The sequence below is a fragment of the Silurus aristotelis genome, assembly GCF_946808225.1.
Source record: "Silurus aristotelis genome assembly, chromosome: 1".
Classification (NCBI taxonomy): Eukaryota; Metazoa; Chordata; class Actinopteri; order Siluriformes; family Siluridae; genus Silurus; species Silurus aristotelis.
In genome coordinates, this window is record NC_139574.1 from 10854448 (window position 1) to 10880095 (window position 25648).

The 25648-nt window shown below is 36.1% G+C and overlaps 2 protein-coding genes across 2 annotated transcripts in view; both read left to right on the forward strand.

Annotated features, from left to right (window-relative positions):
- The window catches only part of itgb1a (integrin, beta 1a), a 140943-nt gene that overhangs the window by 96098 nt on the left and 19197 nt on the right, over nucleotides 1–25648 (forward strand). The gene's annotated exons all lie outside the window — the stretch shown is intronic.
- Nucleotides 1–25648, forward strand: part of LOC310729081 (F-box/LRR-repeat protein 7) — a 31077-nt gene that overhangs the window by 362 nt on the left and 5067 nt on the right. The window contains exon 2 of the mRNA XM_083547094.1: nucleotides 6296–6385. Coding sequence (XP_083403220.1) covers nucleotides 6296–6385 — 90 coding nt within the window. The remainder of the gene's footprint in view (nucleotides 1–6295; nucleotides 6386–25648) is intronic.

The following is a 25648-nucleotide window of genomic DNA, read 5'->3' on the forward strand; positions in this document are numbered from 1 at the left end:
ATGCTGCACGCCAACATCTCAAAGTTGTTGCATGTGTCTGATTATGATTAGTACAACAAACACTACAGTGTTGCTTGATACAGTATTTGCTGTTAATAAATGCTGTACACATCTTTCTTTCTTTCTTTCTTTCTTTCTTTGCAGAAAACTGATTACAGAGTGAAATAAAAAAATATATAATTCCTAGTGATCTCAGGACAATGATATTCCTGAAATTATAGAACCCAAACACTGGTCCACTTGTTCTTCTTCTTGTTCTTCTTCTTGTTCTTCTGCTGGTTCTTCTGCTGGTTCTTATTCTTCTTCTTCTTCTTTTTCTATTCCTTCTTCTTCTTTTTATTATTATTATATATTATTAGATTACATTAGATTTGACTAGACTATATAACTTTTAATAGTTTTTTTTTTTTTTTATTGTATAGGTGAGCATTATTTCTTCCTCTTTGTCACAGACAGGTTGCCAGACCCCACACTGGCAACCAACACCTAGCTACTCCTAAACTGTCCTAAATATTGACCTACTCACATCTTTAGACTTAAAAGTGAGATTTGGTTTGTCCCGATTTGCATTTTCAAAAAAAGATACTCAAAGTAGCCATGAGACTTGCCTAAAGTTAAACTGTAAAACAGTCCAAGGCAAACATCCACATCTGGGGCACAACCTACTGCTCAGACTTAGTGTTTTAACTGGCCAAGTGAAACTTTAAGCTTCAGTCAAGCTATTGAAAAACCCAGAGGGAAATGTAGCTCTTGAGCTCTCTCTTTTTGTCACTTTCTAATTCTCTCTCTCTCTCTCTCTCTCTCTCTCTCTCTCTCTCTCTCTCTCTCTCTCTTTTAATCTCCCTATCACTCTCCCACTTGACCATTTTATATTATCCTCAGCAATGTAAGAATACAACGCAATTGGCATAAAAATTGTTTATATTACACGTGACCCTAAAACTTGTCCTCCTTCAAAGAATGAAGAGAAACAGCTACAGATAAATTGTACACAAATTCCTGTAATTCCCCATCTCATCACAGAGCCAGGCAAACAGTGATCATTCTCAATTGATTAGTAGTATTAATCACAGACAGACAGACAGACAGACAGACAGACAGACAGACAGACAGACAGACCGACAGACAGACAGACAGACAGACAGACAGACAGACAGACAGACAGAAAGATAGATAGATATTTATGAGATACATAAATATGGTTTTAATGGTTATAATGTAAAATCTAATTGGTTGACATTGTTGGTAAATGTCTATAACAGGAGGACAGTAAATGCATTTCAAGAGTCAAGAGAGTCAAAAGTCAAGAACCTTTTATTGTCATCTCAGTCATATATAGCTGATGTACTACACAGTCGAATGAGACAATGTTTCTTCAGAACACTGGCGCTACATAAAACAACAGAGCTACATACAGAACACAATTAAGTGTCCTTGCCGCATAAAGTGCATCGTGTGCAACCGAGTGCAAACAGTGCAGACATCACACAACGCAAAGCAGTGTAGGACAAATAGACAAAACACAAAATAGCAACACCAGTAACTATAAACAAGAGTGTACTTGTAAATCTAAACAAAAAAATGTTGTGCAAAACAGCAACAGCAGCAATCAAGTAGATGTGCAAAACAGCATGTAAACAGTTATAATCGTTATAATAAAATAAGAATTTGCATAAAGAATTATAACTTTACACTCATAAATGGGATGGGATTTGTGCTTCACACAAACTAAGTATACTAATAATTAGATTAGGAAATGTGTTGTCATAAATAAATAAATAAATACAAATGTTTGTTGAAATGGTAAAGCTTTCTGTAAGGTGATTTATGAAACGAGTCTCCAGTGTCAGGTTTTTTAAGGTTGCCAAAACAGGAAAGTCTTCATCAAAAGGGTGTTTAAAATTTCTCCATAGCATGACAAACTGTGTTTTTTTAATTGTCTTATTAACTTGAGGAAAGAAAAACAAACGAGGTTGGTAAGAGAATGACTTTTTATAGCTGCTCTGACTTAAGCGATAACAGGAACTAATTTGTTTTACAGACATTCCACAGCATTAATAGGATACAAAAGTACAACGTGGTATTTATTTCGTGTAATTAAATGGACAAACTGTCCATGTCATTGCAAAGAGCTTCTTGTACTGGTCTAAAAAAAAATACACAATTTTAAAATCAATTTACAAAGGCAGCCTGATACTTGTAAATGAGGCAGCTAATAAAAGCACATCCAAATACAAATTTAGTTCTAGTTTGACCCAAATTTGAATGCTGACCCAATATTTCAGCAAAGATAACATGCCAATTGCTTGTCAAAACTCGAGAAAAGAAGAAGAAAATGCTAATCTGATTTATCTTAAGCTAGAAGATCATATGGATCCAATCATGGATAGAATTTATTATCTACAAATTTAGAAATGTAGCATCTGGCTCACTATTGGCACATTTCTCAAGACAGTATTAATGTTAGCCAGAGTGTATTTCAGTTCAATTAGTTACTACAGAAAGGATATACTTTAAAGCTGGACAGGATTACAGACATCTATGAGTAAATTGGCTTGCACCAGGATCTCTGCACAACGTGATACCTCATCAAGGGTTTATAAATGCCATTTTTTCCCCGTCTGTGCCACGAGCATCTGTACTTGTGCTAGACCTCATCTTGAATTTCACTTAGCGATCAAGCGCTCTGTAAAGCTCTCTCTTTGCACCTTACATAAGCATGAGGCAGGAAACTGGTGAAAGTTTTTGACAGGTTGTTTTCCAGAAACATAAGCAAACAGGTCTCTTGGCCCTGGAGCTTTTCCCAAACCACTTCTTAAGAATGTGTCATTGGCACGTGGTGAGCGTAAGTTAATGGACGGGGAAAGCGCAGCGTTAAACTCTCGAGGGTGTTCTCACGTTCGCATCTCAGTCACTTGTGACATGGATGTATCTGTTGGAAAAGTGGGTAGAATAGGAAAGTAGGAAGGATTCCACCGAAATAAATCCTTGTCAGTGGTTTTTGGGACCCAGCCCAGCGCTCTGCATCTTAAACAGGAAGACTGATGAAATATGACTGTGAAAACAGATCCGTTTTATTCCCGAGTGCTACAGTGCCATGATTTTGGTGTAATTAAGCAGAATTCAGAAACCACTGACATTTCTGAGCAAATTATATGCAGAAAGCGATTAGGTGTGCCTGTGGTCTATGTACAGAAGCAGGGTCGAATGTATGATTTCAAGCTGTGTCTGTCTCTGTTCCAAATCTTCACATCTGATCACTGGAAAATAATTGTCAAAGGGTGCAAAGCTCATGAGTAATGGAATTGCTTGGAAGTGCATGCAAATTTTTTTACAGACTATTTGAGAGACGTCCATCTTGCCAAAAAAACTTTATTAAATGTTTGCTAATTAGTAAATCTGATCACAAGGCCAGACTCTTCACTGGCTTAACCAGACTAAGAGGTTAATGTTTAGGTTAAAAGTTTTCAGGTTCCCTTTGGAGCTTCAACCAGTGATGGAAAGGAACCAAGATTGGATAAGAATTGGGATTGCTTTTCAGTCCTGCTTATTTCCATACATCTGGAACACTCCATAATACCACAGTCCTCAATCAAATTGTGAATGTATGAAGGTTGCAGGATCACAGGACTGATCAGTGCACAAAAAATTTCTTTGTAGCGTTCAGCTCTTATTTTTTAGTGACACTTTAAGGAAATTGCTGTTTATGTTACAAAATGACTGATGACATTCCTATTCATATTGGGTGAGTGAAGCACTTTCAAACACTCACTCAGATGCATAAAGAATCGAGTGATGGACTGTCTCCTCAGGCATTTCACCGTGGAAGGAAACCACTGGTAGTCAAGCAAGGAAGAGCGATCCAAAGATGTAAATCATTACATCTTTGAGCTCAGTGGGTCCGTCTTGAGCTCTTTAATTGATGATCGGCACGCAAAGGATGAAATTTCTGTTAGCCACGCTCAACAAACGGCTGACTACTCAGAATCATATACCCACTGCAGTTCTGTAATTCATTAGTCTTCTAGGGTTTTATACTTAGCATACACATGAGCTTATGGTATGCGGTGGAGACAGTAACACTGTTTAGTAGAAAAACATTAGCCAGAACTTTGTGGTTTTGCTACTTAATTTTAGCACTGTATAGCTGAAAATTGGACAGCACTGTATAGCTTTACTCATCTATATAATTCTAACTTTAACATAATAAATATTACTACTCATAAACTGTGAAGAATACAATAGCTAGAAAAAAACAATTAGGCATCTTCAAAAGCATCCCACTTGCTTGGTGAGTCACATTTTAGGCTCTTTTGTGGAAAAACTAAGCAGATGTGCTGGTTCGGTGATTTCACCACATGTCTTTACACTGGTAATGATGAAGGGAGCCTGTTAGCCACAATACAGCACTGGTTAGTTTACCAAAGAAGAAATGTTGGAAAAGAATGAATTCAAATTTGTGTAGGCGTTATCAAAAAGGTGGTTTTGCTACACTGGTTTACACCAGATAATATTAGAACCATGTTTGAAATTGTTAATGATAATATTGCAGCATGGCATTATGGCTATGTGTGTGTGTGTGTGTGTGTGTGTGTGTGTGTGTGTGTGTGTGTGTGTAGGTATTGGTTAAGCATTTAAAGAAAGCGTGTGAAGAAAGGCTTGTTTACATGGTGAACTCCTTATGTGGAATAAAGGTCCAAGATGATTCTGCACAAAGCCACTAGTGGTTTGAGTTTATGGGCCATCATAAAACAGGCCCCTCACACATACATACACGCGAACACACATTTTTGCCAATTCTGCATTTGTGACTTCAGAGTCTTTGCTAAAGACCTTGATTTAGCTCTTCAATATGCAAGACAAACATACATAGGTTTATATGTTACAAATATGACATTTCATACTACTTAAATCTGACTTTTTATGGAAAATAAACATTCTTCTCCTAATCCTGGTAAATGGACTGTTTTCTGGTTCTGAAAGCCCTGGTGGTTGTACTGGTGGACAGTGAATGCTAAGCACTAGTGATTAATAGATTGTGAGTTCAAAGAGTATAAGAGAACCACTTTTGGACATGTAAAAAGATTCCAAACTCTTGAGCTCTACACTTGAATTAAATCCTTTTAAAATAAATTTAATAAATGCATCTGTGCAACAATAAACAAAATAAAAAGTTGTTTCTGAACATCAGATCTTTTGAGTCTCTAGTTTGATTCTCAGGTTTGGTTAATGTCATTGTAGAGTTATGTTTTTACTTCTTTTGTCTATGTGGGTTTCCTTCAGGTTCTCTGGCTGAAAAAAAATTAAATAAACAAAAAGGAGGATTGGGCATATTAAATTGCCTCTAGATGTGAATAATTCTGTTAATGTATGTTTATTCATGGTGCACTTTGATGGACTGGCCCCTTATCCTGGTCATATTTCCACCTTGTGTCTGTTGATTATGGGATTGTCTCCAGATTTACCACAATTCTGATAACGATAAAGCAATTACTGTAAAAGCTGGGCTTTTAATTATTTTCAGCTGTTTTGATTAAATCGAAATGAAGTGCTAAGAAAGTCATTAAAAGTGGATCACAAATAATCCATAAGATTACAGTATTTCCTGTCTTTAGCATTTTTAGTTTTCATGTGGTTACATTCTATGTGTATTTCAACATACAGATGTTAGTGTTTTATTAATTTACTTGAAAGTATAGATATTGTGATATGACCCGAGTGTCTTTGCACGACTAATATGATCATTTTATATGACTTGATCATAATAGGCAGAGAAAAACCGAGGACTGCCAGCAGTCAACAAAGTTTAAATGTGTCAAAGGCAGGACTGCCATAGAGGATCATAACATAACTATAAAACCCGTAAGTGATAGAACTGAGCAAACTTCTTCTATGTTTCATTCCAATGTTGCTTTTTTACTGGCAGGAAAGCATAAACTGAATCATGTTTTAGCCTATCTTCAGTGTGTATTCCTGATGGGTTTTATTCAAAATCCTTAATTATGAAAACCTCAGCTTGGATTAAAATAATAAAACAGTTTCACTGGTATATATCCAACAGATGGCTGGCCAACAAGGCTTGGATGTCTGATGACATTTTTAGATCATCTGTTAACACTGACTTGTAGTGGGGAAACTTCGCCCTCTTTATATAATATAAAATCAATTATGGCATTCTTGCTCTTAAGGTCATTCAGCATCACGATTAACCCTTGCACTGTAAAAAAAGACACTGATAAGTAGACATTTATGATGATGAATCACGTTACAGTATGTTGTGTTTTTGGTTACACAGGTAAAGGAAGCTCTAGCATTTCCTCCGACGTGAGCTCCGGCACAGATCATTCACCCACCAAAGCTCCCAGGAATGTAACTGCCAGTGAAGGTAAGGCATCTGGTCCTCATTATGTGTGAAACTCCCTGCTCAACACTCCCCATCTTATGAAATGTTTTTTTATGTACTTGTGTGTTCCAAGGATAACCGAAAATCAAAAACACTGTCAAACTTGTTGTTCCCATAAGACTGAAGCACCTGTAGATTATTTATATAGCAAATCATTTAAAACAAAACATATACCTTCTAACTGCGCCGTCTTATCTGGAAGTGAATTCTTCTCTAAGTTTTTTTTTCTCAGTCCTTTCAAGTTTGCCAGTGAAGAGTTTAGACCTGCTGGAATGCCAGAAACTTTCCCCCCATAATTGGCTCCTTAAATCAAGATTGTAAATCTATTGAACTTAAATTTGTTATTGTGGTAAAATTTGTAACTAGTTGCAAACATTAAGATACTATGGCCTACAATATAAAGGATTAATGCACGTAAACTAATTTAATCTATTTGACAAATTTCTGTAGTGCAAAATATTGTATAGCCACAAATGTAAAAGTCTTATAGAATTGTTGTTCAGAATAAATGCCATTAAACTTGCAAAATTGCACTGTTAAATGTTCAGTGTCAACTATCTTACAACCGTTTCCTCATACTACAAATATACTGCTCAGCATGTCATCTTGTATAAAAGGTAATGGAATCCACATCAAATGATTTATTTTTCAAATAGATTTATCTTTCACTTTATGTAAAGTGAAAGGTTTTTTGGCACAGCAGCGTCACCTCATTGCCAATCGAAAAAAAGTGTGTGCGACAGTTTGCTCCATATTTTTCTTATTAGATTTTCACTGTTAAGTTATTGATAGGTATACAATGTTATCCCCTCCAGTTTCTACACATAAAGCAGTAGAAGCATTATTTCCCAGGTGTCTACATTCTCTGTCCTGTCTGGCTGCTTTTCTAACTCTTCTTGTTTTGCCTTCAACCTCACTATAAAAACATTTTTCCAAGGAATTTAGTGTTTTTTCTTTTTTTATACCACTATCAGTGCCTATAATTAAAGCCATCTTGTTGATAGTGGCTGTAATGGTGCAGTTATAAGGGCAGAGTGCGGTTGGGCACAAGTGCTGCTCTTTGCAAAACAGCCTTCTAGGCGGGCATTGTTTTCACTATGGCATGGCACTCAGTTTTCTGAGGCTGGATGCCAGTACTGTCGACTCCAACTCTGTATTTTGCCCCGGTCTTTTTGTGCAAAGCGTTTACTTTGCTGCCAGGGTTTAAGTCCACTTGCCCACTAAAAGAGAATTGTCTCAGTGAATCTCTCTCTATCTCTCTCTCTCTCTCTCTCTCTCTCTCTCTCTCTCTCTCTCTCTCTCTCTCTCTCTCTCTCTCTATATATATATATATATATATATATATATATATATATATATATATATATATATATATATATATATATATAAAAAATCTGAATCAGAAATAGCTTTATTACCAAGTATGCTTACACACACAAGGAATTTGACTTGGCGTCAGGAGCTTCCAGTGCAGGAGAAGTACAGATATAATGTAACAGAATAGTAAACCAGGCAGTTATATAATGCAATATATACATAGTAAAAAAGTTGTTAAATAAATGTACAGATGTTATTTACAAGTGTACAGTTTATAAATGGACCATTTGGATTTTATGTACAAATGTGACGGTTATGATGGACAATGTGTAGTTATGAATATTTAAATTTTTTATGCTGAGTGTAGCCTGCAAAAAAAAAAAAATTTTGTGCCTTGGCTGTCATGGTGGACGGATCCCTGTAGCACCGACCAGAAGGCAACAGTTCAAACAGAAAGTGGGCTGGGTGTGTGGGGTCCAAAGTGAATTTCTCAGTCCTTTTCTCCACTCTGGATGAGTAAAGATCTTGGAGATTGGGCAGTTGGGCACCAATAATCCTCTCAGCAGACCTGACTGTCCGCTGTAGCCTCCTGATGTCTGATTTGGTAGTAGAACCGAACCAGACAGTTATAGATCTACACAGGACAGACTCAATGATGGCTGAGTAGAATTGTTTCAGCAGCTCCCCAGTGGCAGGTTGAATTTTCTCTGTTGGCGAGGGAAGTACAACCTCTGCTGGGCCTTTTCAGCAATGGAGTCAATGTTATTGTCACACTTTAGGTCCTGAGAGATGGTGGTACCCAGAAACTTGAATAACTCCACTGTTGTAACAGTGCTGTTCATGATGGTGAGTGGGGGGAGTGCTGGGGGTGCTTCTCCTGAAGTCCACGATCATCACCACTGTTTTGAGCGTGTTGAGCTCCAGGTTTTGGTGGTTGCACCAGACAGCCTGTAATCATTGGAACCAGTGATTTGTTTTTTTTTTAGGGACCGGAATTATCGTTGAGAGTTTGAAGAAGCAGAGAACTACACACAGTTCCAGTGATCTGTTAAAGATCTGAGTGAAGATGGGAGCTAGTTGGTCAGCACAGACTTTTAGGCAGGCAGGTGAAACACCGTCTGGGCCAGAAGCTTTCCTGGTCGTCTGTCTTTTGAAGACTAGTTTCACATCCTCTAATAATTACCTTAAGCACAGGTTGAATGGAGAGGGAGGCAGGAAGGGGTGTTTTTTAATGAATTTTTAATGAAGATAAAAACTAAAAAAAAATAATTCCTCCCACCTTGCATAAGAATTACAGTGTCTTAGAAGTAACCTCAAAAATCAAAAACAGTTTTTCCTATTAATGATGACTGGCATAAAAATATAGATTTGTCTTGAGTGATTCAGAGATTCCTGGATGGTAAACTGGGGTCTTGGAGGTCATTTTAGTGAGCACAGATTTTAAACACCTGCACCTTCAGTTTGTTATGGACTCTGTGCTAGTTTATTGTTCACTGGGAACAGATGGTGAATGGACCTGGCTCATCCAAAAATCATAAACTTAGTTTACTTCAAGTGCTACAAGAAAAACAATGTTATCCCAAAATATGAGTTTGCTTGATGCTGAGCAGTGATTTTGTACCACTTGATAGGAAGAATGTATACCATCCCAGGTGTCCTGTTCGTTAGACTGTTTTGTTTTCATCCTTTTTTATAACTTTATTTAACGTATTTACATCTTGCTGTTCATTAGAAATTAAATTTGTTCGATTTACTTCCAGGCTCTATGCCTCACATTCCTCGAGGAGAAACCAGGTTCAATGTAAGCATTATAAATTCTGGCCTAGCCTGGGAAGAGCTGTCATTAATGGTTTTTTTTGGCATGCTAGTGGCTGTGCGGCATGCCTTTAAATGCTATGCAACAAAATATACACGAACACTAGATGTTATTAGACCCTTTTTTTTTAGCACCATAAGACATTTCTCTGTTTGCTATTTCAAGTAATTGTTATGTAAACCATTTGATAGACGCTGTAAAGCCGACATATTAAGGGAGACAGAGTTGTTTTATCTATATCTATTTAATGTTTTCCTGAAGGTCAAATTAACTTTTAATAATTAAAGCTCAATGATAAAACATTTCCTGCCATTCAACTGCAATATAACCTAGCATTTCTTTCTAAAACTTTCATAAACCTATTCCTTGTTTCAAAAGTGCTTATTTATAAAAGAAAACTGAAATGTTATTAACAGTGAGTTTTGTCTGGACCCAGGCCATAGGTCATAGTAATGGAAATTTGGACCCTTAGGGAGTCAGAGCAGTCAGCTGAGCTAACCAATAAGAGCTAACTGTTTTGACTCCCAAACTGATCTTTGCCAGTTTTTTACCAAAATGTTTGACTGTGCCTATCTAATTTTAACCCTATATTTTCTATTGCTTGTGCTACAAAATCTAACTGTATAGCACAATAGAGACAAAATGGAAATACTTTTTGTTTGCAATGAATGGCATGCATGAGAAGGACATCAATTTAATGCTTTTTCTCTTTAGTGTGGTACCTGCCCTGTGATGTAACACATCCGGAAATTTACAATCACTGGCTTTATGGGGAAGTGGTAGCTAAGTGGTTAAAGCTCAGGGTTATTGCTTGGAAGGTTGGAGGTTCTAACCCAAGTATTGCCAAGCTGCCACTGTTGGGCCTTTTGAGCAGCACTTTTGGCTCCTGAAACTCTGTAACAAGGCTGACCCTAGTTTCCTAACAAGTTGGGATATGCAGAGAAAGTATTTCAATGTAATGTATATGTGACCAGTTAAAGAAACATGTAACGTGTAAACATAACTTATATGCAATTTGTAAATCAGATTTTTGTACTAGTTTGTTGACGAGTAAAAAAAAAATCAACAATAGTTCATATTTATGAACACTTACAAGAGTAATCCCATGTTTTAGCACTGATAATCCAAATCCAAAAGACACAAACATATAATCCAAGTAATAATCCAATAAACATATAAACTAGTAATAATCCAAATCCAAAAGACACAAACATATAATTTTATAGCTGAACATAAAGAATCCATCTGATTGTAATGAATAGCATGTTTTGACTGCAATGTAAGTTAATTGAATGTTTCAGAAGATTTATCGACATTAAACCATTTCAAGCATGAATGCATTATAACCGGGAGACGTTCTCAGCACAGAAGATTTTGTTATTTTCAACCACATCCAAAGTCCGGGAAATTAAACAAAAATAAATCCTTATGGTTCGTTTTTGTGGTACGAGGATCATGGACATAAGAGATGGGCTTTAGAAAAGGAGGATGTTCTTAAGAGGGCTGCTGATGGTTCAGGCAGGTTGTGGTTGCTGACTGGCTGTAAAAACTCATCTCTTAGTACTAGTGATTATACACAGAATGCCATATAATAGATAAATAACGATGTGAATTTAATGGAAATTTCCCCCACAAGGGTATAATCTAGAGCCAGTTATGTTATAAAAAGTATAAACTAGTAATATCTAAGTATAGAAAATATATTATCCATTACATCCTGAACCTCAGCTCATTTTTAATGTCAGGGTCATTTGTTCTATCTTTAAAACAAGTGTTCCTTCCGATTGTGGGACATGGCTGCACAGCAGGAAGAACCACTCATCAGTAGAACATTAAATCATTGTTTATTAGCTCTCTAAATGATGAGTATTAAAGCATGCATTGCTGCAGTCACCCCATAATACATCCTCCTCTATAATATCTTACTCTATACTAAAGCAAAATACAATTACTTTTTTGGTCTTATAACACATATTCCCCTTTCCTATGTCAAGAACAGTTACATGTGAAGTAGCTAAACTTACTGTACCATATCCTCTTTATGTGAATAATAAGTGTGTTCCACAGTGAGGTCAATCTAGGCAAGCACGTCAAAGTAGTCTTAACACTCTCTGGACTATTCCATACATCTGTAACACTGTAATGCTCTCATACTACTGCTTGTAAACATGCCAAATACCAACACTTTTCATGTTTTCATCCATTTATTTTGTAGTACAAACATATCCATGGTGCACAGTGTCATTGTTGATCTTCTCTTTGCCAGAAAATGAAGGACTGAATGGATATTTGTTTTACAGGCCTCCAAAACACTGCTCTGAAACTAATGGAGTTTTAAATAGAGTCAGTGTAAATTATTACGGGAGGTTTCTAAATAACACCAGATTAGACATCCAAGACCAAGCATTTCAAACAAATCACCATTTCCTGATTGTTAGAAAGCAAATAGCCAAAGATCTTTAAGTCAATACAATGTGAAGAATGATGTAGGGGATACTGTAAATACTTTTGTTTTATTCTTTTTTCAATTTAACAACATGGTACAACTGTTTCACCTTGTGACTACTGTGTGTGTATGACATCTTTCATAGCATAGAAAGTTTAGCGACAGTTGAACTTTCAGAACACAGAAAACCAGAAAAAGAAATAGGGAATTTTGTGCTTTGTGGTTTCTTAGTAACATGACAAGCTGGATTTGTTTTAGTCGTGTGGACTTCAAGAGGGAGGAAAAATGGAGGCTGATGAGGAAACGAATGTATATAGCTGCTGTAATGAAAGTGGTTAAAACTTTCATTTTGACATGCCACCTCAAGAAATGTAACTCTGAAAAGCGAAAAATAAATATAAAGTTTAAGTTGCATGTATAATGTGTTAAGCATGATTTGAAGAATTACTTTGGTGAGAGTGCAAAGCATGAACTGTAGCATCAGGTTTCAGCACTAGCCTTAAATTTACAGAGTCTACATTTGCTCTTACTGCCAGCTGTCTTCAATATATACACTCTTGTGCAGAAAAATGGGCCAAGACCCAAATAGCAAAATAGTAAGCTTTTACTGATCTGAACATCAAATCATTGGTCAGGAAATTAGCAAAACGAAAGAAAATACCATAGATCTCTCCTTGCTCTATCAATCCTGCTTCTATATATGAGCATGGTCCCTTAATTAGCTGCTTTATGTCAAAAACATGTAAAAAATAAAAAGGTCTTTAAAATGGAACATTCACACAGAAGTGGGTGAATTCATACAGGTAGACATATTAGGGCTTAATGGTTAAGGCATTGGCCTTTGGCCTTTGGCTTTTAAGGTTGTGAGTTCAAATCCCAGCTACACCAAACTGTCACTCCCGGGCCCCTATGCAAGGTCTTTAACCCCATAGCCACTCAGTTGTATGAATGATATAAATGTATGTTGCTCTGGAATTTTACATAGAATAGTTGAATCATTATTGCGATTTTACCTTTGCATACAAGACGTCTAAATGAGCGAACCCTGTTTCTAGATTTTTCTTCATGCAGTTCACTGCAGCAAAAATTTAGCACATTTAAAGTTTAAACTCGTTTTAATCTAACACTGTAAAGTACTGTTATTTAAAAAAGCATAAAGAAACATTCCTCTAGCCCTGTAACTTCTCTCTTCCCTTTCTCAAGGCCCCCATTATCTCTTACTGTGTTCTCTCCAAGATTGGAGAGTTTGAAACAAATAAAAGCCAGCAGCAGATTACATTTAAGAACGCAGGAGTGAGAATGGTTTACCTCATATAAACAAAACAGAGTAAGGCACAAAGACCATGAGCCAGTTTTGTAAGGGAGATGTCCTTACTTTATAGCTCGGTTTGTATGCAAACTGGATCCTGTTACAGGACGCTTTAATGTGGTCACTAAACATTTTGTATGTAAGCTGTTCCACACTGTAAGGGCTCTGATCATTCTCGGGGGAATCGTATGGAAAACTTAAAAACATAATAAATGCAGTAAATGTATTACTATGTTGCTAAGCGTAACTGGATAATCCCTTTGGAACTGTTCAATGTGAGGCCACATCCTCTTTATGTTCTCTAAACAGTTTTCGGGTGAAATACCTCCTTTGTACAATAACCTAATTTCATACCATAATTGTGTTCACTGAACTTCCTAGTTGGCACCAATACAAATACAGAATTCTTTTTTTTTTGTTATTCATTTTGTCAAACCAACATTCAAAGTTTCCTGAGAAAGAATTTTGCTGTTTCAATGTGTTTTTATGTCTGCATGCTATAATGAAATAATTGCACAATGTTGCATTACTTAGTGGAAAAACCACACCTCTTCAAACACCTCAATCATCTATTAGAAAGTAACACCTAGCAGTTTTATTATAATGGCAACTTTATTATTTCTCATCCAGTTTGAGTTTCAGCCATCTAATTCAAGATTGATATAATAAGCTCATTGGACATGGATCAGGAAAGACTTTATTTGAAGGAGGAATATGAGAGCCCAGCAGGAAAGGAAGGGTTTGGCTCTTATAGACCTGGACTAAAAATGCTCTGTCTGTATTTATCACACGAGAAAAGTCTTTGCATTTTTTTTCACTCAGTTTTAACTGTTTGTAATTAATTTAAAGTAGAGATTCACTATGTAAAATGTGACTCCAGTAAAAGTAAAAGAGCTCCCTTTAAACTTTCAATTGAGTAAAAGTACAAAAGTTTATTAATGAGTCAAACACTGATTAATATCCAGTGTTATGCTAGTTACTAAGAAATAGTAACCAGTTACAGTTACTAGTTACTTCATTCAAAAAGTAACTGAATATATCACAAGGATTTCTGAAATAAATAACAAAACAAGCTAAATAATATATTCAGAATCAAAAACTAAAGTGGCTTCTGCATCATAAAAGCTGTTGTGTTGAGCCCTTAAAAATGTTCCTTTCACAGCTTAAGTATGAAAACTATCAACAATGTAGAACAGAACACCGGGTTAGCGTCCAGCTCCTCAGGCATGGAGTTTCTGGAGGAGCTTCGACAGATTAGAGTTGCTGTTTATCGCAGTAGATATGAACTTCAAACCAGTTTGACACAACTTACATTTGACTAAATAGATTTTGTCTTTATACTCAATTAAAGTGAAATAATGAGCATATTTCCACTTTGAGAAACTCATCTTTCTCTTGCCTCGACTCGCCATTACTGCCGCACAGACCTGAATAAACGGAGACACGCCCACAGCGCGTCTTCTTCGTGTTAACAGTGGTTCATCCACCAATCCTACAATGCGTCTCTGCTGTAAACAGGTTAGACTGTAAGCTACACTTCAGCCAAAATTCATTCATTTAAAAGAGTAACGGACACCGCACCATAGGGTAACGGTAACGGAGTTACTTTATTTAAAAAGTAATGCGTTACAGTATTAGTTACTGTCAAAAGTAACTGCATTGATATCTATTACAATGATCATGAGCCCAAAACTTTCTTTTCAACTTCTTAAAAAATAATGCAACTAAAAAAGTGTTGTGGCAAGTTTGAGTTTCTTTTATTATTTATTCCTCAATAAATGTTCTGCTTGCTGTTGAACTTATGCTTAACTGTATGATCTTGCTAAGTAGATACCACCAAGCGGCAATTAAATGAAGTTCAAAACAGAGCGTGTGCTCTACCCAGATTGGTGACTTGCTGTGTTTGACCAGTTACATTTTTATCTGCTCAGACATACATTTTGCAAAATGTAGATGAGTAAAAAGTAAGATATTTGACTTTGAAATGTTGTGATGTTGTGGTGTAGAGAAGTTTAAGTGAAATGTAGTATAGAGGTTTTGGGCACTAAACACCCTGAAAAGACCCTGATATACCTCCACATTGTCAACCACATTCAAAGTGTTTTCACAAGTCATTTCAAAGTGGTATCTCTGTAGATAAGACTTTGGACTTCTGATTGTAAGGTCTTGAGTTTAAATCACAGCACCATCAGGCTTCCACTGTTGGGTTCTAAACCCTCACATTCTCAGTTTTAGTATAAATGAAATAACTGTAATGTAACATCTGCCAAATGCCATAAATGTAAGTGTAAATTACATTCAACTCAGCAACCCATCTATTTTCCATCTCAAAGGTTATTGGGTTCGAAAAACGTTTAAATTGACTGGATAAAGACTGTTCGGGGAATATTTTACTTTATGGTTAGAGGGGAGTCAAAAATTAGCTCTGTGACATGGAACTTCATACCCAAACCTCATTACATTTTAGAGTATAGTCTTCTCTGTCCAAGAAGAGACCTTTTTAAAAAATTTACAAAATTTTGTATTATATCATTAGCAAACAGTGTGTGTGGGTGTTATGTGTGAGACTTGTGCGTGTAATGTTTAAGGAGACATACTTTCTATATGAAATTGTGATTCAGCATGGTCTTATACATATATTTATTTATTTACTACACAGAAACAATTTCATCCTGCTCTGGGTCACAAAAGATCCCAAGCTTATCCTGGAAACACTGGCTATGAGCCATTAATGCAGCAATAAATGCAGATATATGCACACTAAATTCATACCTGCAGGCCAGCTAGCACAGCCAGCCAACCTAGCAGCATTCTGGGGAGTTGGAAGGGAACTGGAATACCCAGAGGTACCTCGCACCAAACTCCATGCAAGAATCAAATGAGAGACCATAAAGGCGGCACAGCTGTGACCTCTCTCATGGACATAGTTTAGTTTTATTCAACCTGCATTGTTGCTGTAAGCCTTTGAAAACACTCGTTGAGCCGACGTGGCACATTTTCTTCACATGTATTCAAAATATTTTGGCTTTTGAGATTGACTTTGGCTCAGAATTCACTTAGGTCCAATTTAAATTTCATTACAGTTTTCAGGGTGTGATGAGTTTGGGCGTACTCCTTACACAAGAGTTTAATGGAAAGTGTTTAAGATGTGCAACAATCTTGAATGTTCACAGAACTGTAAAACTAGGGTAAGATTGCAAGTTTTTTTCACTTGTGCTTGTGCTCTTGGTATGGTGGATAAACAGTAACGTAAAACTATCAAAACAAATCACGCTACAGCTTTTCTGCTAAGCTATAAGGCAACATACACTCACATACACATATGCACATATTTCTAGTGAGCAGCTATCTAAAGCACTAAATCAGCTTTGCCTTATATTCTATATGAGAACTTAAACTATAACTAGTAAAATGTTGTTGTGCAGGAAAAGGAATGTTGGACACAAAATGACGGGTTTGCTGAAAATGACAAATCGACCACTCTGGGGTCAATTAAAGACAGTTTAAACTAAGGATAACGTGGAAATTGTATAATATTATTTTTTTTATTTATTTGGCAAATTGCCCACTAAGAGGTCAAAGTGTGCACAGTCTGGACCTTGTCCTTCCCTTTCAAATGAGTGGCTAGTGAAAAAGGTCTTTGTGTAGTCACTGTGCTCTAGGCTTTTGTGTATTCAAAGTGATGCTGGGTTGTGAATAGAAGAACATCAGTGTCATAGTTCTGAAGTAGTTCAGTGCATGGTTCTGAAGTAGGTTTCTGATCTAAACTAGAGGTTCCTTATTTCTTTTCCTTTTTTGGAGTTTTTCTTTGCCACAGTTATCTCTGACTTGCATATTTGGAATTAAAATCTACTTCCAGGATTCTATAAATGTGCTTTGAGTTCAAGTTAATGCATGTGTATAATTTATGTGCATGTTCTTTGTAGGTTTTTGTTAGGTTTTCTTTACATTATACATTACAAGGTACAGTATATTGGTTATGGTAAATTGCCCTTAGGTGTGAATGTGTATGTGTGTGTGTGTGTGTGTGTGTGTGTGTGTGTGTGTGTGTGTGTGTGTGTGTGTGTGTGTGTGTGTGTGTGTGTGTGTGTGTGTGTGCGCACGCAAAGAATGCATCAATAGACTGCCGTAGCTTCCGGGGATTTTTGCTAACTGACACTCAGTTTTCCCAGATTCTGAATTCTTGTAAGGGCTTCAGACCCACTGTGACTCTGAGCAGGACTGCATTGTGACAATGTCATTTTGTTATATTAGTAAATGTGCTGCAGAAATTTTTTTAATTGGAATTAAAGATACAAAACATAAGAACCATTTAACCCTTAGTTGCTTTGAACTAAACTGAGTTGGACAGAACAAGTTGCCAATAAGTAGCTAAAAAGTTAATTTTACTCGTTTATGAAAATGCTGTTTGTTGTTTGGGAGAAAAAACAAGTTTCCTATCCTATTCCTGTTTCATATTTGTCCATGCGTTTCAAGCCATCTGCAACCCTAACTCTTTCTTTTTATTTGACTTATTTGACTGAGTTTTATGACTCAAAGACACACATTTTACAAGTCTGTTTTTATGCCCCATTATTGAGCAGCACAGTGTTTTTTTTTTTTCATCAAAATGTCACACTATTTTTCATTTTTCACCTCAGATATTTTCCCTTTACCTTATTGTGAAGAGGTGACATCCAGCATTCCTTTTGCCAATAAGAGTTCAGCAGCAAGTGGCAGAATGTTTCTCACATCTCCTCATGTGCAGGGATACTCTTTGGCAGAATGAAAAGTGCATGAAAATAGCCAGATGGAAAGGAAATCGTTGCATGCGAGCTGGCATGAACCCGATGGGCTGGACTAGCTAGCCGAGCAGTATTGCAGTGGCGCATGCAGGCTTTTGCACTTATAACGCTGGAGAATTTTGGGAAGGGGGGGTTTATTCATGTCAGCACACAGCTGCTCCATGATGTACAAAGCTGCTCCAAAGGATTTGTATAGCATGCTGGCTTAATGACAATAATAAAAGGTCATTCATTTAAAAAATATCCTTCTTTTCTCTGTTTATCATTTTCATCCTATGTGCTAATTAAACCTGACATTGGTTAACCATTTTATTGCTTCATTAGATGAAGCAAGAGCATTCTTGGAGGAAAATCCTTATACTTTTTTAAAGGATAAAGAAAATGGGTTATTTTCAGAGTTGATGATCATGATAAATCATGGCTTATGATACACTCTCTCAAATATAACCTCAATCACTTTTTCCACATATATGGAAAGTTTAGAATAGCCATCAATAGATAAAAATTTATTTGTAACAAAATTTCATTATATAATGGATTTTAATGTAGAAGTAAATATGCTACTACTTTGATATCTGATTTGAGGGCAGTATTAAATAAAAAAAAAAAATGCTAATGAAACATATTTTTTTCCTTATTTGTAGTTTAGTATATTAAGTCAGAAGAAGCCAGCCCCCTGGGAATAAAGTTAAACACTGTATTGGATTGGATTTTAATCTGCATAATTATTGATGTACCTCTTGAACTTAAGTTTCCGAATTAAGTCTCCAACTTGGCCTTGTCTTTTGGTAATAAAGATTTTAATGTCCAAATAGGACTGAAATATGCTTCAAACACACAAAGTTTCAAATGTACATTTCGATATTTCTGAAATACACATTAGGCTTACATCATTTGCCTTTCCCACCATTGTCCATTCAATGCCATATTCAGTAACACACTAATAGGGTGTGATCCATTATCTTCAGCTTTATGAGATACATCTCAAATCACTGAAATATAGTAGCTAAATGATTGCTCTGTCGGGACGTCCGTTCATGAGCCCAAAATGCTGATCCCTGCTGGTTTGTCAATCACTGGCAAATAGGGGCAGCCAAAATACCTTGCTGTGGTTACCCACTTGAAATGCAGAAGGTTCTCTTTCAAATGTATTTCCCCCCCCACTTTAATGTGCTCTATCCAAACCAAAGTCCAGATGTTAACTTGTTTTTTTTTTTTTCTTTGATATCTCAAACATGTGGATTCCTCGACCATGTGCAGCTACTAGCGGTTCATGTCAAGGTCAGACTGCTGGAAGAGATATGAGGCTCATTATATGCTCACAAACAGCAGTCTGATTAAATATAAACAACATCCATATCAAGAATAATCCAGCAATTGCAATTGGGTCATGTTAGATTTGTAATGTCAGACTTGCAGCATGTCTTGATTCTGATAACCTTTACATAATATGTACACACACACACACACACACACACACACTTACACACACACACACACACACACACACACACACACACACACACACACACACACACACACACACACACACACACACACACACACACACAGACCCCTCCCCTACAATATTAAATTTTGGGTTTGTCTGAGATATTTTGGCTCCTTTATTGTGTTTTGTCTCATGTGTATTTTCGGTTGCCTTGGGTCTCCATTTCTGTTTAACCCCTGAGTGTGCATTAGTCTAGGCATGAAGATTAGTTTATGATTTGATTTCCTATTCAGTCTAAAGAGATAATCAGACATTGGTTTAAATCGCAAATCTAATTCTCCACACACTACAAACCCAGTGGGTACAGTTAAACTTTAATATGTTCTGGCTTCAGAGTGATGCTGGGAAAAGATTCAGTGCTTCTTTGCTGTTAGGTTTTAGTCATGTTTAATAAACAACTGAAACTGCTGAAGTTGTAATTTTCTTTTTACCCTGTAGTTGCTATGTTATAATGTGAAGATCACTGATTACTGTACAAATATGCAGCCAGATTATCTATATTGCCTTTTTTTTTTATTATTCCACAAGTCTAATTGGTCATATGTCATCTTTCCTGACAAAAAAATTAGTTGCATATGTAGCACATGCTTACGTCTTCCTCACATTCCTATTCATTTTACTCCACTCTTCTATTGATTGGGTGCAGCTACAGTTTGTTGGTGTCTACATTTTTCTTTCAGTATCAAATGATACCACAAGTATTTCATTGGCCTGAGGTCTGTTGATTTTGAAGGCCACATTTAAAGTGTCCCTACGTTGCACCATACTTTTTGAACAAGTCACAAATTTTGAACCTTCCAGCTAGGAAAAGACGCATATTAAACCAGTTATCTTTATTTGTTTTTCCATGCAATTCAGCATATTTTGCTCTTTTTGCACTTGTACATTCATTGAATGAAACAGAGCCCCACTTCTCTCAATGAATAAAGGTAAACAACAGCCATAGAAATTGTACCAAATGCCTTTACAAACATCTGAAATGCAGTGAAGAAAAATAAGAATAATAAGAATAAAACCCAGGAAATGATGAATAAATTCAAATAACAAACCAATTGTAGTGAAAAGGAACAAATTTGTCCAAAACATTTTTATATTATATACATAAATACAATTCCCATTTATTAAACAATGACTAATTGTTTGCAAATGAACAAATAAATGGGGTTTTGCTCAAAACTCATACTACCCATTAGACATAAGGAGCGTTTAACAAGACCCACAGTTTCATCCACAAGTGTGTTAGGAGTTGTTTTTAGCAGAAGAACACAAACATTGCTGTGACTTCAACTAGCTATTAATAATGTAGGTTTATTTTTCACTTTAGGGGGATGTACTGAACTGATTTGCTTTAATAAACTTACAGATTCATACTTAACAGTAGTTATTTTGCTCAGGACTTGGGCTGCAGTACAAATGTGCAGTAATTGGAAATGCAGGTTAATCGTCTTTCATAAACATTCACTAATTAAAATGTATTTACCCATCACTGCTACAGAAAGAACGGAATAAATAAACATTATTTTCAAAATATTATGTATGTTCTGCTTGTTCATTAAGCACTGAAGAACTGACTATCTGGTTTTATTTTAAAAGGAATTCATCCAGGTGTGCAGTGTATTGACAAGGCATCCAACTAATATTTGGTCTAGGAACTTATGAGGTGGTATCAAAAAGTTTCCATACTAGCTCTAGTCCCCTGGCACAGCAGTACAGCTCTCCCAGCATTCTTGCCACGTTTGGAATATGTCCTGGAAGTCTTCTTTTCAAAGAGTGTCAAGCACCTTCTGGGATTCACACTGGATTTCCGCAATGTTCCACAAAATGGTCAAAATCTTTGAGCTGGATGTTCATCTTTAGGAAGAGAGGTGAAGTCCGCAGGAGCCAAGTCTGGCGAATAGGGATGGTCATGTTGTTCTGGTGAGAAACTCACATGTGAGAAGAGCTGATCGGCAGACTTGATGATGTACACAGGATGATGTTTTTTGTCACACTGATTTATGAGGGTCTGTGCTCCCTGTGACTGTGCATGTAGCCTTGTGCTGCCTTCTGTGGTGTGTTACAAAACTAGATTCCAAACTTTTTGATACCACCTCATACACTGGCCATCTGGTGTCATGCAGAAGAGGGTGGGGTTCTCTTAAAGTTATTTCTTCTTCCCACCTCGGCGTGTCTTTCCTCTCCACCTTCACTTTAATAGGGATTTATTCAAATTTAATATCTGAACCTCTGTAAAGCCATTATGTAAAAAACTACTTTATACCAGTAAAATAAAAACAGTTCACCAAGTGTGACTGAAGGCTCAGTCATTGTTTTTCTCTGATTGCAAAAGATCACTTTTTGACCAAATTACTTCTACACGTACACCAAGATACACACTGAGCTTTTCAACAAAGAAAGAAAAAAAACAGGCACTTAGTCCTACAATAGAGTTAAAGAAAACAAGCCCAAAGTCAGTCTTGATCTAGCTGTGCCTGCCAGCTGTGATACAAGATGGAATACAAGTAGGTGGGCTAATTATCTCCTTTCTGATTAGATGACTATGGGCTGTTGCCTGATCAGGGACACATGTAGACTAATTAGTGTTTTTGGAAACTGCTTCTTGGCCACCCCAAGTTAAATGGATGAATCCCAAGTTCAAGTGCATTATGCTGATTAGGAATTAGTGAGCTATTGGTTGGCAAATAGTGCAGAGTTCTCCATTCAGGTTGATTAATTCTTTACAAAGATGATGCTGAGCAGCATCAGTTACGATGAGGTTAATGTGGTGACTTTGGATAGATTATGGGACAATGCTTTGTGCTTTATTTGGAATAAGTTGTTTTTTAAACTGGGCCTGTAAAATATAAGGCAAAAATAGTTTTTTTGTCTATACATTTGCTAACCCTCATGGTTGCTGTGTGTAAAATAAATTTCACTTTACAGAACATAAAAAAAATAACAATTTAAAAAAACAACAATCGTGAGTATTTAAAAAAAAAACAAGAATGTTCAGGCAATGGATGATTTGAAGCTGGGTGCAGAATCTTTTAGTAATTATGAAATACCAGAGAACCTGAACTAGGGCTATTAAACAAACACAAAATAGAAAAGCATGAAATAAACATGAACATGGCATGCGTACTAGACAAAGAGTGCTTTATAACTGTGATTTAAACAATACTGCTCATTGTGCATAAATGTAGTTCAGGTGCTCATGATCATGTGACTTGCTGCATAAAATGAACATGTGAAGTGCAGTGGCGGATGGATGCTGTAGTCTCATGTGACTACCGGCGCTAACCTGACAGTAAAATGTCAATTAAAAAATCATTTTATTTGAAAGAGGAGAAAGGTAATATCTTAAAATACAGTATTTGACCAATTTTGTTACTAGTAATAATGTACAAATATGAAACTTACTTCACTTCGACCATTATTTACTATGTTGCAATATAACAAGTGTGCAAACTGATTTAGTAACTAGCTTAATAATAATTTCCACTAAAGAGACAACTAAAAAAATTCCATAAGATTGCTAACTTTGAAAGAGTACACAAATCAGTGCCAATGCAAACTGATTACTTCTGCACCTGCAGTGAGATTTAATAAGCCTGAATTAATGCCTGGAAAAGTGAACATGTTTCCTACAGTTGAAAATAAAGATTATAATTTAAATATACTGGAATAAAAGAATTAGTTTATAATCATAATCATTTACCACCCATTTGCATATCCAATCGCAATTTAAAGAAAAACTCCACACTGGAAAAAATTGAATCTTCAGTGACTTTAAAATTTGTAATGTAACTTAATTTTTTTAGTTTCAACCTAATTCTTTAACATGTTTGTCTGTTTTGGCTTCAGTTGTCAGCATTTACCACAAGGCTGTTTGGCTGCCTGCTGTTTGTGGTGCCACTGGAAATAAACATCTGAATATATGTGGAGAAGCTTCTAAAGCTTCAACTAATACATTTATCAAAGCTGTCATGCTCGTCTAGTAAAATGCTGCTATTAACTGCATTTGAAACTATAATGGAAATGTTCTGCTGTGATTTCAGAGTAGATCACTAATAATAAGTACAGCACTAATCACAACCACTAAGTACATCACACGTATGTCAATAAAAACACATTTAGATTTTATGATGGAGTTTTCATTTAAACAGGTTTAATTATACTTTTATTTAATCCTCATTTGACAAACCCTGAAGAGAATCACATATAAGACAATACTAGCTTATGTTATCATGCTTTATCATTTATTTGAGCTATATTGTGTGTTGTATATGGGCTTGTGTTTGGAGTGCTGGCTGTGACTGTACGTGCCTTTTAACACTGGAAATGAGCCAAAGTCTGCTTTACTATTTATAAAGTCTGAGGATAAACACGAAGATTGTGGGATACAATGACCATCTTGAAGTCTTTTATGTAGGAATTACAAGCATGAAACCCATGGCAGATGTGGTCACTTTGCCATGTAGCTCTTTAAATGCAGCTCCAGGGGAGAGTGGTACTGAAATTTGACAGTTAGCTTGAAAGGGACTTGTTTTACAGTGGTAGAAGTAAACTTGCTTCTCCAGGGGTACCAACTGTGCATAATGTGGTGAATGTCCTATATGCTAGAAATCCACTGGGAACTGTTACATAGTGAGACCACCCAGGACTAAGATTTTGGTTGTACTGGTGCTTTGAGCAGGGATTGACCTAATCCTTCTTCTCTCCTGTTTCAGTTGTCTGCCTTTTCTTCAGCTTTCTCTTTTATACTGAAGCTGATTGTGTCCTGGGGCTAATGTGCAGATTTGTATTTGTGTGTGGTACATAAAAATAAGCTTATTCGGGATAGTGTAGTCAAACCGTGGGAGAATATTCACTGAAATTCTTCTTACTTACATCAGCTCTTCTTTGCTGGTTTGAGCTATCTCTTAGTGGAGATGGAGTGTTGTAATCAAGATTGTTTGCTTAAAATTATTTTATCACACACATACATTTACTGAAAAATCCCAGTCATATGTAAATCACCAGGCATTTTTACAGAACAGCTAATTTGTATTTAATGTTGCCAACACAACCGCAAAATAGGTCAAGCTTACAGCTGAAATCTTTCAGTAATGAAGCTTGCAATTTTTGCTAACATAGACACACACTTTATCAATTTCATAATGTGGTATTTATTTTCTCCTAATTTAATTACTAGTCATATATATATTATTATATGAATCTTTTGGAATGCTTTGTATTATTTCAAATTCTGAACATCAACTGACTGTCATAAATTTCTCATTAAAATAGTGTGTGTGATTGAAATAAATGATCCGTTTAAACTCGACAGTGTGTAATCTTTATATTATATTCCAGAAACTCATGCCAAATATAGTCACGGGTCACATTAGTGAGTCTCCTAATACAAAAACTTAGGCTACACAATCTGCTGCAGGACACACACGCTAACATGCAACTAATTGAATTGTCATGAATACCATAATTCTTGTTAACTTGCCCTTGCAAACTATTTATTAATAAATTCCTACATATCCAGTTTGATAAATGAGGCTCACTGTATGTCAAAGACATATGGCTGAATAAAATCTGGTGCTTCTAGCCAAAGTCATCGCTTAGTTTTTTTTATCAGTCTAAAAGGAATAAAGCAAAGTGAGCTAAGGTTAGACAAATATTTCCACTGGAGTGCGCCATATTGTCATTGTACTAAAACCAGTTTATAATAAGGTCTGTTAGGAACAGTGAAAAGGATTTTTTCAAAAGTCATTTTTAGTTTTTTTTTTTTTTTTTTTAGTTTTTTAATCACGCCATGCTACTCGATTCATTTGAAACTATAGCGGTCACAGGACACAGACCTGTCTAGACTAAAATGTCTTTCAGCGAATGTGTTTTTTATGCCAAGATAAATAATTTGACAAAAAACTGTTTTGGCATCAGGGTTTTAAAACTATACAGACATGCAATAATAGATTACATACAGTTAATTTGTTTTCATTTGTCTCATAGTACTCTCTAGATAGTACTGAATAAAATTCCTGGTTTGTCTCTGCTCGGATGGTTGTTAGTTTTCAGAAAGCTGTCTGCTGT